The 18,079-nt window shown below is 37.2% G+C and overlaps 1 protein-coding gene across 11 annotated transcripts in view; it reads right to left on the bottom strand.

Annotated features, from left to right (window-relative positions):
* pcsk6 (proprotein convertase subtilisin/kexin type 6) overlaps window positions 1-18,079 on the bottom strand; it is a 38,511-nt gene that overhangs the window by 15,262 nt on the left and 5,170 nt on the right. For all 11 annotated transcript variants that reach the window (XR_010912280.1, XR_010912281.1, XR_010912283.1 and 8 more), the window contains exons 4-9: window positions 17,882-18,025; window positions 17,579-17,655; window positions 13,364-13,452; window positions 6,901-7,073; window positions 6,590-6,802; window positions 4,183-4,283 (exon numbers count right to left, since the gene is read on the bottom strand). Coding sequence is in view for 8 of the 11 variants with exons in the window: in XM_067494627.1 (XP_067350728.1) it covers window positions 4,183-4,283; window positions 6,590-6,802; window positions 6,901-7,073; window positions 13,364-13,452; window positions 17,579-17,655; window positions 17,882-18,025 (797 nt within the window). In the remaining 3 variants the exon portion in view is untranslated. The remainder of the gene's footprint in view (window positions 1-4,182; window positions 4,284-6,589; window positions 6,803-6,900; window positions 7,074-13,363; window positions 13,453-17,578; window positions 17,656-17,881; window positions 18,026-18,079) is intronic.

The raw sequence follows: 18,079 nt of genomic DNA, 5'->3' as shown, positions 1-18,079 counted from the left end.
TCTGCTAGATTGTTGAAAAAAATCTAATCGATTGTTGAAAAAAAAAGCTCTGCTGTAACTGGTGTTCTGTGTTTTACAGACTAATTTAAAGTCTCTCCACAATATAGTTGAAGCAAGAGCTTGTTCCATTCAACTTAAAAGGAATGTGGTGTAATCTACATTTCCTCAGTAAACAGTTCAGTTTACTTTAGTCTAAATACTATAACAGCAAAAATATCAGTATGACTTTATAAAAAAGTCATAATTATACTATCAGCTAATTTCTAGCCCATTTCCAACCTGTTTCTGTGTCTACGTCTGCAGAGCTGGAAGGAAGTAATCAAGAGCATATCTAACAGCAAAGTCACCACGTAGAATCAATGTAATCTCCTTAATCAAATTGAAACTGTGTGAAGTTTAAGAAGAATGAACATGAAATCAGTCCTTATTACTGATCCCTGTCCTCTGTCTGCTGCTCTCTATCAGGTGCTACAGGGTCCTGCATGGTTTGGGAGTGTGTCCACAAGAACCTGTGGCACATTGGGTTAAAAAATGAATGCATTAAGTGCAACACATACAGCTTTTTATAATTTCCAGCCTTAGCTCTATGTAAACTAAGGTGTAACATCTAGCAATTAACCAACAAGCTTGTTGTGGTGAACACGTGATGGTGGAAGAGGAACTTTGGGCACAAGCCATCAGCTTACAGTTCTCTCCTCCAGATAATGACATCCTGCAAACTTCCTACAACACTACATTGTTCTCCTGATTTTCAACTCTAAATGAGGACGATGTATCCACCCTCCTCTTCCCCAAACCAGTGTCAGGGTTTTACATCCAGATTTAAGGATCACATCTCCTCAGTCTCTAGAGCATGCAGATTTGCTCTCTACAACATCAGAAAGGTCAGACGCTACCTCACAGAATTTACAACCCAACTCATTGTACAGGCGCTGGTCATATCTTGTCTTGATTACTGCAATGCCCTGTTAATGGGGTTACCGGTATGCACAATCAAACACTTGCAGATGATTCAAATTGCCTGATGCTTTAGGAGACTGATTAGCAGAGTCCGGACGTGACATCCTGAGAAGTGGAATACACCAGTAAATGACTCATCTGTGCTTTGACAGTGGGAAATGTACATTTTTAGAAATATCCTTCAGTCATCCAGCATAGGCAGCATAAGGAAAGCTCTATGGCAGAGAGACAGAGGAATGGACCAAAAGACCACATGGAAGTAGCATGGCAACCAAACCAAGCTTAAGGCCAGGTGTCAGGAGTCCAGTATAGTCCTCAATCACAAGGAATGACAGACCTGGTCATTGGAGGTGAATTAATGGCCTCATTAATTCAGTCCTGAGGTTGAAAATTGGTTTAAAGTTTTAGAATCTTCATTATGAAAATAAATTGGTTTAGAAGAGAAGAAAGAGGTTTTGTAAAAAAAAATAATAATAAAAAAATAAATCAAAACAAGTTGTTTTTTTTGGCAGTGCAACTACAATGTCTCACCACAACATCTACAAGTTGAATGTAAAGAAAGACAAGGAGAGAACAGAGTAATGTAATAGCAGCTACAAAGTCGGACTCCGTAGTTTTCTCTGGACCCCTGCCAAATCTAACCAGTGACGACATGTACAGCCGCATGTCATCATACAATTGTGGCTGTCTAGGTTGTGTCCAGCAAACAATGTGGACTACATAGAAAACCTAGGTTGATTAGGAGAGATGGCATCCATCCTACTTTAAATGGTGCAGCTGTCTTATCCAGAAATATGGCTGGTTTTATTAGACAACCAAAATTATGACAATCCAGAGTTGAGCATAGGATGCAGAGATCCACTCCTACATACAGTCCCACAACTCCAACATACCTATAGAGACTGTGTCTGTTCCCCGACCAACTAAATTACATAAACCAAAAATGATGAGTTAAAAAAGAGGAGTTAATCGTGATAACAAAAGTTAAGACTACTCCTCTTACAGAACTATTTAATGTGTATTATTACAATTACATTACAATAATGGACTATACAGCATTTAGAAATAAATTCCACTAGAATAGTTGCTTAAGTGAAAAGCTGTAAACAAATTTAAGGAAACAATTTTTTTATCATTTGCTTCACCATATGCCAATATAATGGGAAGAAGCCACCTTAACGTTACTCCTGCACAAGCTAATTGCCTTATCAATTTCTCTAGCCTAAAAATCGGTTTAAAAATTTACAAAAAAGCCCTCCGTGACGCCAGAACAGCATATTATTCATCATTAATAGAAAAAACAAGAACAATCCCAGTATCTTTTCAGCACTGTAGCCAAGCTGAATAAATTCTGTTGAGCATAGTATTCTCTTTACTCTAATGACAATGACTTTATGACTTTCTTTTCGAATAAAATTGTAGCTATTAGAGAAAGAATTGACCAGATCCTCCTCCCAAGTATTACAGCTAGATCTCCATGTACAACAGTGCTAGAATCATCAATAAGGCCCCAATCTGTCTTAGACTGCTTTTTACCCACAGATCTCACCGAGCTAACATCAATTATTACCTCATCTAAACTAACAACCTGCCTGCTAGACCCTATTTTGAATTTGCTTTACCCTTAATAGATAAGTTCAAATTAGATATGATTAATCAATCTTTAGAAACAGACTATGTACCACAGGCCTATAAGGTAGCTGTAATTAAACCACGACTTTAAAAAAACCCTTTCTTGACCCAGGTGTTTTACTCAATTAAAGACGAATATCCAATCTCTCCTTTATTTCTAAAATCCTTACAAAAGTAGTTGCACAATAATTATGTGACCACCTGTACAGGAATAATTTGCATGAAAACCTACAGTCAGGATTTAGAGTTGATCACAGTACAAAATCAGCACTGGTAAAAGTCACTAATGATCTTCTCTTGGCCTCAGATAATAGGGGTAGTCTCGAAACTAGTTCTGTTAGATCTTAGTGCTGCATTCGATACCATTGACCAGAACATTTTATTACAGAGACTGGAACATGAAATTGGGATTAAACGAACTGCACTAGGTTGGTTTAAATCTTATCTATCTGATAGATTTTGTTCGTGTTAATGATGAATCCTCCATGCGCACAAAAGTTACCTATGGAGTTCCACAAGGCTCTGTGTTAGGACCAATACTTTTTAATTTATATACGTGTCTTTTAGGCAAGATTATTAGAAAACACATAAATTTCCATTGATATGCCGATTATACTCAGCTATATCTATCTATTTAACCAGATGAAAATAATCAGTTAATAAAGCTTCAAGCATGCCTACAAGACATAAAGGCCTGGTTGTCCCACAGTGTTTTTCTTCTAAAGTCAGAGAAAACTGAAGTCACAGTATCTGGGCCTAAAAATCTCAGAAATAGGCTGTCCAAGCATATTGTGCTGACTGGAATTAGCAAGAGAGATTACCTTCACTAGCTTCACTAGCTCCATTGGCTTCCCATTAAATATATAATAAAATTTAAATCTTCTTACATATAAAGCTCTAAATGATCAAGTCCATCATATATAAAAGACCTCATAGTCCCATATCATTTGAGTAGATCACTTTGATCTCAGAATGCAGGCCTACTTGTGGTTCACAGAATTTCAAAAGGTAGAATGGGAGGCAGAGTCTTTAGCTATCAAGCTCCTCTCCCGTCGAACCAGTTACAAATTCAGATTTCCTCCTCTTGTCCCTCTGTCCTCTCACCCCACAATTGTCACCGCTGTATGACATTAACTTTGTCCGTTTTCTCCGGTAGTTGTCTTTGTCCTTCTCTGTCTCCCTTTCTCTGTCCCTTTTTGCAGGTGTCCCCGTGCACTGGAAAAAACATGGCTACAAATTATAGCTGTGTTGTAGCTGTGTGAACAAATTACAGGGGTAATTTGTTGTTGCTTTTTGTTAATCTTGTCTCTTCTCTCTCTACTTTCCACTCACCCAAACCGGGCAAGGCATGATGGCCGCCCACCCTGAGCCTGGTTCTGCGGGCGGTTTCTTCTGTTAAAGGGAGTTTTTCCTCTCCACTGTTGCCTAGAGCTTGCTCAAGGGGGAATTGTTAGGTTTTCTCTATACATCTTTATAGTCTTGACTTTATTCTGTAAAGTGACTTTAGATGACTTTGTTGTGAATTGGCGCTATATAAATTAAGTTTAATTGAATTGAATTGAATTGAATTGAATAAAATATGTGACTGACTTAGCCTCCAGGGCAAGAGCTATGATTCCAGACACAATGGGAGCAGAGACAGAAGTGCCAGTATGACCATCAGTGCAACGTTGCTGGAGGTCTGTGGTCACCTGCAACAGAACACAAACCCAGTTTAGGTTCCATCTGAAGAACAGTTTAGAGACTTTAATTTCCTATATTTTTTATTTCGCTGCATTGGTTCTATACAGAAAGTCAACATTTTGGTTAATTTTTTGTACTACTTTGTCACGTTTGCTCTGCTGTGGGACTCACTCACTCCTCCTGCCCTCCTAAAATACTCCTTTCGTATGGGACTGTTTCCTATGCAATTTAGGGGGGGTAAAAGGTTTATATTTTTGTGACATTTAATTTAATAATAAGACTAATATGCCATATGGTATATTAGTATATATATATCACATATCACTGCATTATTCAGTTTTCAATCATAGTCATTTTTACCTGGTTTTCTAGCAGGTAATCAGTAGCCATTTTTAAGTTTTGTGGTGGTAGGAGTTGCTTCGAGCAGTTAATGCATGCATGGTGATAATAGAAATTAATTAAGAGTTTCTATATTAATTTACAACAACTGGAATGTCTGGGTTGACCTCAGCCATGCTTGTTGCCATTCATGTGACAATTTATTTGTTTACCAGGCTCTGTTACAGGAAGATAGCCTCCAGTTTCTTCATTCCTATTTCACATTGTTGTTTTCTCAACTTGAGAAAAAACTACAGGACCTTGAAAATTTTATGAAAATGTATTAAATCTGTGGAGGGTTGTAACCAACCAACATCAGACTCACCTAGAAGCAAAACTTGCCCAAGTCTGTACACCTGTTTTACATCTTTGTGTAATGACTTAATTTGCCTGGATCTCTTTATTGTTCAAGAGACACAATTTGAAGCAAAACAGAGACTGACAGGAAGTACTTAAGATGACCTGACTGTTTGGCTGGCCTCCACCTAACTTTTAAACAAACGAAAGCATAATATTTACACTGGGGAAGACAGTGTGGGAACAGGATACAAGATACATGGATGGGAGCAAGAGCCAAAGGTGAAGCCAGCTCAAGATTTTTACTGCTAGTTGTGAACTGACTGCATTAATACCCTCCCGTCTAATAGCCTGGTTTGAACACATATCACTGTGTCTTCATATGATCATCTCTCTTTGTTCTATCCACTGTCTACATGGTGAGGGAAGTACACAACAGTATGAGCAAACACAACCTATGCTTTTAGGTCACACACACATATGGACATACATACAACTGAATGTGAAACAACTTGGGACTTGGGATAAACATTCTTTTGAAAAGTTCACACTCCTCTGTTTTCAGTAGACCCTGTATTCCCTATACGTTATTATTTGCAATAATATTTAGTTAATTGGATTCGATTTATTTTAAAAGGTTCAATGTTTGGTGTTTATTTTCTTGTTGTTTCTAGGATCAGGGCCTGTTGGAAAGAATTCTCCCTGTGTTTCTTTTGTATGTTGTTTATGCTGTAAATGTAGAGTGGATCGGCACTTTAATCATTGAGAGTGCATCATTAGACCATCTCAGCAGTGAGAGACTGGGTGCTACCAACTTCTATTAAAAAGAGTGTATATAAAGAGGGGCAAACACAGCATAGGCGCCTTGTGATGTTTGAAATAGATATGATATTGAAATGATATGATCAAAATTTAAAGACTACATATCTCATCTATTTCAAACATCACAAGGCGCCTATGCTGTGTTTGCCCCTCTTTATATACACTCTTTTTAATAGAAGTTGGTAGCACCCAGTCTCTCACTGCTGCTCAACTTTGTGAAGATATTGTAATTATTTGACCATCACCTGTAATGTTCCTTTGCTATTCTAATTTAAGCTTTGGTTGTGTTAATCTGACCTAACAAAATATTACCTCTTAGAGAAGCTAATTAGCTATGATTGCTATGAAAATGAAGACTTTCTTATCCTTCACCTCTCAAACAGAAGCATTATTAATCAGTCTAGATCCAAAACCCATAACTTTATGACTTATGACATAACTTATGGGTCATTCTTGCACAGACTTAACTGAAACGTAAGCCATGTGTGAATCATAAAATGATTTCTGTGACAAGTTAATCTCCTCAGTTGTTTAGTTTCAATATGTTCATTCCAGTCTGACTCGAAGCTTCTCCATAAATGCCAAACAAATGTGAACCTTTCTTGTGTCTCCATTGGTGTACATCTGCATTGTTTCTCCTCCATTTTTGAAAACAAGCACTACATATAAAGGTGTGTGTGTGTGTGTGTGTGTGTTTGTTTGTTTGTTTGTTTGTTTCAGTTAAAAAAAAAAATTAAGACACTTCAGCTGTAATGGGAACATAGCTTGAATAGTGTCTATACTAATACTATAAAGTAGCTATTTATTTAGTACTCACAATCCTTCTCTCGTACAACTCTCCACTGCTGTAGGTTGTAGCTATGATGGAGCTGCAGACCTCAAGGTACCATGGCATGTTTCCATTCTCTGTTGTGCTGGAGATGGAGATGGTGTAGATACTGCTAGTGTAACCATCACATGAACAGTGATCACCCTGCCGACCACCATTACCGGAAGCCCAGACAAAAATGGACCCCAGGCCTTTGCGGCCCTGTGGAACATAAATGCATTGTTCTGTGATGCCACACATCATGCATGCAGTAAATAAATAAATCTGCTCAAAGTTTGTTTCTTTATAACTGATCAAACCTTCTTGATGCCTTCCTCAAATGCCTGCTTGGTCAACGGCCCTGGGCCATCAACTGTCTTGCCATCATCTTTTGGTCCCCAGCTGGCACTATAGATATCAATGTAGTCAGGTCGGATTCCAAGGGACTTTGCCTCTACAATATCTGTTACATCACCATCCAGCATCCGAATCCCTGTGTTGAAGACATGAAACTTATTTCAGTTACCAATGTAAACAGCCTTGCCTGTCCAGCATCTTTACCACATTACATATATTGCAAATAAAAGCAACATCTACACAAAATCACAATACAATTTAGCTTCATAGAGTAGCAGTGTTACAAAATATTTTTCATAAAGAGCTTAAATCCTGCAGAGTAGTATGTGACAACTGTAGTGATGATTGACACAAATTAAACAGGGTTGTAAAAAAATATATTTTTTATAGAATTTGAAAGCCTCCTGAGTCTCTCTTTATGTTTTTTAAAATTGTTTCAGATCTAAAAACCAAATAATACAAACTCCCTAAAGATCCTGCAATTAATCCAAATTACTGCAGCAAGAGTGCTGACTGAAATTAGCAAGAGATCATATTTCACCTTCACTAGCTTCTCTCCGTTGGCTTCCCATTAAATTTAGAATAGAATTTAAAACCCTGCTCCTTACATATAAAGCTCTGAACGGTCAGGCTCCATCATATATAGAAGACCTATCATCCCAGTAGACCACTTCGATCTCAGAATACAGGCCTACTTGTGGTTTCCAGAATTTCCAAAAGGTAGAATGGGAGGCAGAGCTGTCGCTATTAAGCTCCTCTCCAGTGGAACCAGATCCCAGTTCTGATTCGGGAAGCAGACACCCTCTCTACTTTTAAGTCTAGGCTCAAAACCTTCCTCTTTGATAAAACTTATACTTAGTTATAGTTATGCTGCTATAGGCTTAGACTGATGGGGGACCCACCCCCTCAGTGCACTGAGCTCCTTTCCTCCTATTGTCCCTCTCTCCTCTCTTCCCACCCAACAATTGTCACCACTGTATGACATTAACTCTGTGTTTTTTCTCCCGTAGTTGTCTTTCTCCTTCTCTGTCTCTGTCTCTCTCTCTCTGTCCCCGGACTTTGAAGCCGTGTGTAGCTACTGGTCCTACCAACCTGCATTATGTTTTGTTGTTGCTTTTGTTGCTCTTTTTACTTTTCTCTCTTCACTTTCCACTCACTCCAACTGGTCAACGCAGATGGCTGCACACCCTAAGCCTGGTTCTGCTGGAGGTTTCTTCTGTTAAAGGGAATTTTTTCCTCTCCACTGTTGCCTAGGACTTGCTCAAGGGGGAATTGTTGGGTTCTCTCTATACATCTTTATAGTCTTTTTATAAGTGCCTTGAGATGGCTTTGTTGTGAATTGTTGCTATATAAAAGAACCAAAGAACTTCAAATGAGAACTTCAGGTCAATTGGAAATTCATTAATCAGCCAGACAATGCTGTAAGTTGTAAGATTAAATTGACTTCAGAATCCATCAAAAGGAATCAAATTAAAGATCTGAAATGACCTAGTCTTTTTTTTTTTTTTTTTTTTTGCTCAGGTAGTGGTTCTGTGGTAGTTTTACTTTAAAGATCTGAAGCAGTATATCTGAAGTATGGCATACACTCAGAAAGATGCAATCAAAAAGTCAGTGTTTGCCTGTGGCAAAAAACACACACTCTAAAAACATATTTACTTAGAGATGCCATTGTTGTTTGTGTGTGTTGTAGTAACCTGACAAAACAAAATAACTGCTTTGTAACTATTTAACAAGAATGCTGATTACTGTGCCCCTATAACTAATAGCCATGGATTAACTTCAGGGATAAGAATACTGAAATTTGATATTGCAATATATGTTTGGTACAGTATGTATTGATTAGTGTCACTAAAAACTCTTTCACACATGCACTGATATCCAGATGCCAGTCTTTGATGGAAATGTGTGCAATGCAACTACAAAGTCCAGCGCTGAATCCCCAAAGACAATGTCGGGGGTTCATATGTCAGAGGCTTAAGTTACCAGTACCCCAATTCAACAGTGATTCTCAGCGTAATTAGACCCCCTGACCACCACTGGTAGGTTTGAACAATTGCTGCTCCAGATTGTCTTACAACAAACAAAGTCAAATTTTGAGAAACACGCTAAAAGGGAGATTTGTTGTTTAATGACTGTGTTTTCAAAAAGTGTGTTTTACTTTTACAAGGAAAATATACTTTTTTATTTTAATTGTTGGTTTTGCACTTACTAGTCCAATTTATTTCCCCATCTCCTTATTACAAAAAAACAAACATAAATCAAATATGAATACTTTCAATAGTATAGTTTTACAATCTTGAAATATGTGGCATATCAGCTGCAGCATAAAGATGATCCCATCTATATATACTCCCACAAGTGAAATTGTAAAACAACCACAAGAATATTAATTATTCTTATTATTTTTTAATTTTACAGTAACCTATACCCAATCATATATGGATATAGATTTAGATGCACCCCTCACCCCTGATGCAGCACTGAATGCCAAATAACAAATCCCCCAGACCTGATGGATTCCCAAGACTTCTGGCAAACTTTAAACCAGTTTTACATAGTAATACACATAGTAAAGCCACTTCCACAATACCAAGATGAATACAGCAATCATGACACTACTGCTAAAACTAAAAAACATTTTAAGCACCATCACACATCAGAATTTCACACTTTACTGGGGGGAACCAGACAAGAATGTCAACTCTTCCCACTTATTTTTAATTAACCGCTTGAAGAACTTTTATTCATTCCACAACTGATCAAGAAAACAAATGACTTTAGAAACAACAATCTCTACAAATCTGACAACCTAGTGAAAAGCTTAAAAAAAATCAATAAATAATTACTAATACCTTGTATGTACAAATCAACTTTATTACCCCTTTATTATATCTTAAAATAACCAGTTCAAATCATTCACCAGACTGGTCACAATTGCTATAGAATTGGGTGAGAACAGTAAATCAAGTACCAATAATTACAATACCTAATTAAATGTTATCAACAATATTACAAACAACCCATCACATTACCTCTAGGTTAACTAATTATATTATTAAAATTACAAAGTTCAGGAAAATAATACCCTGAATATTTGTCTGTCATATGCAGACACAACAAACACAAATAACCTTACATGCATAACTTTGGACTGTGGCCGGAAACTGGAGTACTCAAAGATGACCCATGCAAGCATGTATAATCCTGAACAATATAAGCAGTTACAGATAATGTATGGATTATGTTTTAGCTCACTAGCAGGGTTGCTTCCTGAAGCTTTGTTTCACTGGTTCCTTTTTTAGCACAGCTGAAATTTCATCTGGAAAATTCTTCCACTGGCAGTTACACATTATTTCGACCTCAGCTTCCTGGAGCTCACCCACAGTTAAGTTATTCTTTCTTGTTTTGAAGTTCAGCATTTTTCTTTGTAGCTGAATATCTTGGACAATATTAGCAGCTTATTTATCCCTCTGGATGAAGTTAGAAGTATGTCTTTCAATCTTAGGAGCCACACTACGGCCCGCTTCAAGCGTGTCCATGATGAGTAATACTCTATTGACCTTTCCACTATATCAGTGCTTTCTTCAACTACGAGAACATTCACTGTTTCTTTTCACCTCGGGATCAGCTACATCAGTCTCTTGCGAGTCTGGATTACTTGGCCACTTCTTGACTTGCCTGTGTAAGGAAGTCAGATCAAGATACCCATAGCTTGTTTCACAGAAAGGCTTTCACGTTCTGTCTGCTTGATGCACCCGCTGCCGGATTAAGCTGAGAGTTTACGTAGTGCCACTGTGAGACTATTGAGGTCTGCTGAAACACTGACATTTTAGCTATAAACGTGCAAAACCTTGATGTCTCGTTGCTGATGTACTTTAATACCACTGTACTGTCAGTCCAATACACAGAGACCTTCAGTTGTAGCTCCAACTCCTTCCTTAGCATTTTGTCCATACGAACTGCTAAGGTTGCTGACGTAAGCTCCAAACGAGGTAAGGTCATGGACTTTAGAGAGGCAGTCACGGTCTGACCAAAGCCTTTTGGTTTGAAACATCTCTCAATTCCAAAGTCATTTAACTGCTCTAGACTTTGCACCCAATGGGACCAGTAATTAGATTCCAGGTGGCTTATCTTGAACTCTGTTACGAAGTTACTGGTCACAACTTTGTTTTCCACCATGGTTGTCAATAGAAGGTTAACCTTTTTCCCATGTAGATTCAGCTTTTCTGTTTATCTGTGCAAAATGTAGCTGTGCAGCCAGAATCCAAGAATGCATACAAAGTATTTACCCTGTTTTCCTGTTTTTCCTTCACTCGGACAGGAACTATGGCAATAATGCCATAATACAAACGTCCTTAAATGTAGCCCTACACGCCACCTTCCTCCACTCCTCTCTAAACTTACATGGAAGCTTGGAAACAATCACCCGCATACTAAATCCGGTATTATGCTCCTCCATACATTCCATATCTACCATTGCGTTTACACAATTGGTTATGAAAAGAGCGAACGAATGGAGCACTTCACCATCTTTTGCCTTAATTGCTTGCCAATATATGGGCTTATCCATGTAGGCTTCTGATATCGTATATTCATTGCCAAAATACTCCTTTAAAAGCTCCCTGGCCCTTTGATATCCTTGGTTTGGGTCCATCTGAAAGCAGCTTCGCTCCACCTCCTTACAGATTTTCCACTTGTGTTCCGCTCTAAAAGGTAGAGCCGATCACTATGATCCCCCATTTTTTCTCCACCTTATGTTTGAATGCTTTGATAAAGCATCGACCGGTCGATCGCAAAAGTAGTGTGGGTAGATCGCATGGAATTAACAAAGTGGACGTCAGCCCATCATCTGTCCTCACTTTGAAATTTGTCACTTAATTGACGTACAGGGCAGCCATTCTGACATCTGACCTTTTGTGACACATGGGTCACTGCGCGTGCCTACATCGGCGCCAGGTGCTGCAAAACTCTAGCAAGCTAGCGAGATAGCCTCCAATATATTTCTTTTAACTTTTTTTTCTTTTAACTTTTAACTAAAGAAAGGGTATAAAAATGAGTGGGGAAGCTGGACACTTCCATACGGAGTGGGAGGTGGACTTTGTTTCACTATGTCATTTTGGAAGTGCGTTTGCCTCATGTATCAGTCAGTCATCGCTATACTGAAGAAGGGAAATGTGGAGCAGCCTTTTCGGACTGTTCAGAAAAACTACGACACTGACTTCCCTGCGAAAAGTGAACTGAGAAGAAGATGGGTGAAGGAACTAAAATCGCAGCTTGAGGCTGGCTATCAGCAGCTACTGTCCGGACTATGCATCCCTAGCTGATTCTACTTAGTGCAAGTATTCAGAGTAAGGTAATGGAAAAAAATTTACAGAGTTGTATTGCGCCATATGGGTTCATATAGTTATGCAAGCTACACTAACATATATTGTGCAAATGAAGAATTCTCTATATATTCATAAATAAATATATGTTTTGTATTATTATAGTAGGTAGATCATTTTGACTTTTTTTAAAAAATGCCCTACTTTCATGATATATCCCTGTAACGTGAACACTTAACGTGAACATTTAACATTAATAAATTTTACCTGAAAGTCTAATATCTGTAACTTTTTGTGAGTAGTGTATATACTTTGTCTGGCATATTGTCCTAGTCAATTTTAGGTAGATAGCTGATATTTGCTGGCTAACACTCGCTTTTGCGTTGATAATGTCTTGTCCTACACTTCCCAAACCAAAGCATTAATGACCCCTCTACTTCCAAAATACATATAGCAGTCTGTAAATTTCTAAGTTTTCATCAAGGTGGCAGTGTAGGGATTCAGATGTATGGGCATTTCCAAAGTAGTGCTCTAAGAGGGAGTTCACTGTCTTTGACTCAAATACTTCTGCATACAGGGATTGCAAGTGCACAAAACCACACAAACATACATTGCCTCCTGCTTGAGCTAAATGTAAAAGTTGATACAGTTGAATTATGCCATTCAATGGTAATTGTTTTTTTCATGCCCATAGTTATGATCTGGAGTACACCTAGTTATTATGACCGAGATGTGAGGAAAACAACTATGATGATAGTAAACATGACATGGAACAGAATTCCATTTAGTAACTTAATTTAGAATTATAAAAATTTTTTAGGGATGGGGTTGATCAGAGATTGACAGAACACAGCATTTTGACACAAAGTTGGTACTTTAATCAATGTTGATTCTGAATCTTAACCATTATCCCAACCATTATCTTTTCCTAACTGGCCTATATCTATTGTGCTGATAACATCAGATAGCAGCAACTAAATATGTGTGACAACATCCAAAGCATGTGGCCTATCATCAGACCCATAGGGAACTATCATATGTGGACTAAGATTAAACCCAGACCAGAGTCTTTCAAGTATTCGAAAAAAGATGGAGAACATACCTCCAATGTGAGCATTGTAGGCTACCCCTATGATGCAATGGGAATTATTGGCCACTGCAGCAACTTCACCTGCACATCGAGTTCCATGTCTACATGCAAACAGAAAGCAGACACAGAAATTACAATGTGACAAACAGCTGTGATCTGTTAAATAGCACATTTCCAGGATAAATAACTTGACAGTGAGTACTGTTGTGGATGATTATTTTATAAACCACATCACCACCAAGTGTATTTTATTTATCATTTAAAGAGATGTCATTGGATCATATGGTGAGAGTTTAATGTCCCCCCTTCTGAGCCTGGGAAGAGAGGAAGGTCATAAAAGTATGGCACTATCCTTTCTTACCAGACCTTGTTTTGTAGAAAGTTGCCCACAGATAATGTATATTTAAAAAGCAACAACAACAAAAAAAAATTGACTGCCTTATTTTCTAAAGCCATTCTCCTCTTACAATTATCAGGGAACACGTTTATGAACTTGAAACACTCTGTAAGTGCCTTTTTTAAATTATATCAATTCAGATTTTTTTTAAGTTTTGAACAAAATATTGTATTGTGCTATAACATGTTTTTAAAGCTGTTCAGACAAAGCCAAACTAGCAGACTCCCCTTACTGCCTTCACCCAACTTGCCTTTAGACTGCACCCTATTTCAAGAACATAAAGCCCTGTACTGTATCTGCATGCTACTTTGTGTGTAGCTTCAAGTATGTGATTGGTTCCTCAGATTATATTTACATTACTGGCTCATCTGTGATCACCACACAGCACAGAGGGACAAGGCTCTTCTCCCTCATTTGCCAAAACAGACACAGACAGTGTCTAATCCACAGTGTAATCTTACTGTGCTCATGGTAGGATCTAATTTTAACAAGGCTAAACTGCCACCCTTTTTTGTTTTAGGTTAGTTTATGGTAACATCCTAGCTAGATTTGATTTTGTTACTTGCTTAGCATTGCACATTTGTGTTCTTTTTGCCACATTGTTAACAAACACAGTGATTGTGACAATTAGAAGTGTGACTGTGGAAGCTTGCAACCAGCAACAGTGACTCTGGTGTCTTGATAGCTTCTTTGTAAAATCCTGAGCTCAAGTAATAAACTAATTAAATGAATTAAATCAGCAACTTGAGACATTTAATGCATATCTATTGGCTTTAAGTACATAAGTGACTCTGTCCTTCTTGTGAATGGTGAGAACTACAGTGCCTTGCAAAAGTATGGATACGTTTACAACCACAAGTGTAAATCTGGATTTTATGGGATAGACCAACACAAATTGGTACATAATTGTACCAAAGTGAAAGGAAAATGACAAATATTCAATATATTTACATATAAATATCTGAAAGGTCTGCCGTGCATTTGTATTCAGCCCCCAAACTCTGATATCACTAACTAGTCCAGTGGAACCAATTGCCTTCAAAAATTACCTAATTAGTAAATAGAGTCCACCTGCTCTGAGACACTCTTGTTGGAGAACATTATTGAACAAACAGCATCATGAAGTCCAGGGAATACACCAGATATGTCAGGGATAAAGTTGTGGAGAAGTTCAAATCACAGTTAGGTTATAAAAATAATATCCCAAGCTTTGAACATCTCATGAAGCACTGTCCAAATCTAGCATTTGAAAATGGAAAGAGTGTGGCACGACTGCAAATCTACCAAGACATGGCAGTCTTGTAACCCATGGTAGAAAAGCTAAAAACTAAATGTGAATGAGTAGAAAATGCAATTAATATGTAAATGTATATTGTTGTAACTTTACATGTCACTGTAATTTTAGGTGCAGCAATATCAGAACTGAAATAAACCTCATTAACTCAAACTCTTTAACTTTCTATTTGTGTTTTTTGTGTGTATTGTATATATGTGATCTGAGCAAATCAGGTGAGCTATTGTAAAAGTAGCCAGTCAGTAATAAGTTTCTTGTTAAATGCACCGGAAGTTCACCATCTTACTTCTCATGCTGAGACTACGTATTGCTCTGCTAACACTTTGTAACTTATTGAAAGTGTGTTGTGTTGCACAAAGTTCTGACTGGGCTTGAATACAAATGCGTGTCACACTTTTCAGATATTTAATTGTAAGAATTTTTGAAAACCCCAGTGACAGACTGACATAAAGACAAACTAGATAACATTAGCTAGCTATGAGCTAAAGATCCTGGACTGACTAAAATCACCCCCTTCTCCCTATATAATGTACATTAAGTAGTTCACTCAATAGTAAGCAGTCATTTGACATTTCAGACACTTACCTATCATTGTCACCTTGCCTCATCACTAACAGCTATTTTAGTCAAGCAACAGTAATTTTCTTATTTCTTAAAAAAGAAAATAAATAAAAGTGTCCCTGGGCAAGACACTGAACCCCTAACAGCCCATTCCCCTCCCCAGCTGTGCAGTGCCGGTCCCGGTAGAAATTGGGGAGGGTTGCGTCAGGAAGGGCTGTGCCTAATCAACATGATCCGCTGTGGCGACCCTGAACTCACGGGATAAGCCGAAAGGACAGAAAATAAATAAATAATAATAATCTAAAAAGTACTTTTCTTTAAAATACGGAGCATTGCAATGTGGGATAATTAAAATCATATACTGTACACACAGACACACAATGTACATACTCTGACACCACTTTCTTTGTCTACACTATGTCTATACAAAATGTGTCTCCTAATGGCAACTCTTGCCCCTGTTGTGCTTCAGACTCTCTTTTGTTGGGACTAGTGAGTTTTGGGTTACACAGTTTCCTGTGTTGTTATGTCTTGCTTTGGTTTAATCATTTTATGCCACTTAATTCCCTCCTTCTGCCACTTAGAATTGTGTTTACTCAGGTTGTTTCACTTCATACACTGTAAAACCTGAAACTGGTGTAAAGTAATATTTAACAAAAACCATCACCTTTGAATAATTGTGTTTTTTTGTTAATCCATATTCCAATTATACTGAGTAGAGTTTTAGTAACAAAAAATAAATACACAAAACTTCAACTCTCTTTAGTTTTAACTGACTTTCACTTCCACCTGATCTATGGCACATGACCACATGTAACCACACTGGATCTTGCCTGTATGAAAGAGCTCAAGTTTATTTGTTCCAGAAATATTTAAAGCTGGGCTGTGACGGGGTGTCCACAAAATTGTGTTAATAAGTTTCAATCAGAATTATTTAACTGTAATATGCACAAATACACATCTATAAACATGATTTTTATCTTGTATTAGCTGTTTATTTATTTATTAGCTGCTGCAGTTAGTTAACTGTTTGAGCTCTTGTTTGATCTTGTTTGGGGGCGTGGTCATAAAAGCTAACTGAAGACAGTGTAACAATTATCTAGGTCCTGAGAAAACATACTCAGCTGGCAATATTGTTTTTGCAATATAGTCAACAATGCCTATTGCAACAAATACATTATTAACAAAATGGCAAATAATGTATAAATAGTAATAATGTATAAATATAATGTATAAAAACTGTAACAAAACCTGTAACAAAAAACCCCCCAAAACTCAATTACTACTTGATGTAGTAAATGAAAAGTTTAGATTTAGTATATATTGAATAACTATATCCATATACTTCATGAATAAATTTAACTTTAATCTGTATAACACAAATGCAATGTATAGAGGTTTGTTAAATTTAGTTATATTTACTAAATATATTGATTACATCAACTCATAATTGTCTATACTATTACTAAACCCAACAAATTTTAGTTATTGATTTACTTAGTATTGCCTTATGTTTTTTTAAAATAAATTTCAATAAGTTATTTAATAGAATTTACTTAAGCTTTTATTATTTGAAATCTACTCAATTATATTATGTTTCTTTCTTGCAACAATTTGTTTCAGTAAATATTGGTCACATTTTTTAGTTTATCTCTACCCATGTTGATTTTACATTATCTGTAAACACTGGGATAGGCTAAAGCCCCTAAATGATGTAATTGAGTAGGTAGCTAAGCAACGAGAAGAGAACCAAATTGGGTTCAAATTGCATGAATTGGGTTTAATATTTGGAGTGTTTCAAAAACTTGTTGGTCACATGTTAGACAATCCAACAGGCACTTTGAGGCACTGTAAGGTTTTTTTGAGTGAAACTCATCTGAAATTATTACTTTCATAGTGTGGGCATTCAGCTTTATCTTTAATGAATACACACTTCTGACTGAAAAGTTGACAACATTAATGATTTATTTCTTACATATTTTCATTGCGGGCATCATAACGTGGTGTGGGGTCATGGTCATTCCCATTGACATCATAACTTGCTAGATGGTCCTACAGAAATAAATGTGAAATGCAAAGAAGTGAATGAGTCATAGAAAACATTTCAGTATTTCTTTCACCATCTGATGTTTCTATAACAGTTCTTTTTGTGTGATTTTGAAGTGATTAATAGAAGTCAAAATCAAATAATTTTACTTTTTTACTGTACATGTAAAAATGTAATTCTTAAGAACATATATGTACCCATATGTGGAGAAATTGGATGGACAACACATACATAGTTCTGAGCCAAATCAGGGTGGTTCCTCTCAATGCCATCATCCAATATAGTGACCACCACATTTTTTCCAGTGTAACCCCTCTGCCAGGCTGATATAATGTTCATCTCTGAGTGACAGGGGCTATTCTTATCATTGCAGTGCTGAGGACAAACCGAGAAAGCAAACATCAAACATCTTATCTCTTCTAAGGCACA

This window comes from Channa argus, chromosome 2 (assembly GCF_033026475.1).
Source record: "Channa argus isolate prfri chromosome 2, Channa argus male v1.0, whole genome shotgun sequence".
NCBI classification, from domain to species: domain Eukaryota; kingdom Metazoa; phylum Chordata; class Actinopteri; order Anabantiformes; family Channidae; genus Channa; species Channa argus.
The sequence above is the reverse complement of the archived record's forward strand: the minus strand, read 5'-3'. Positions and strand labels throughout refer to the sequence as shown.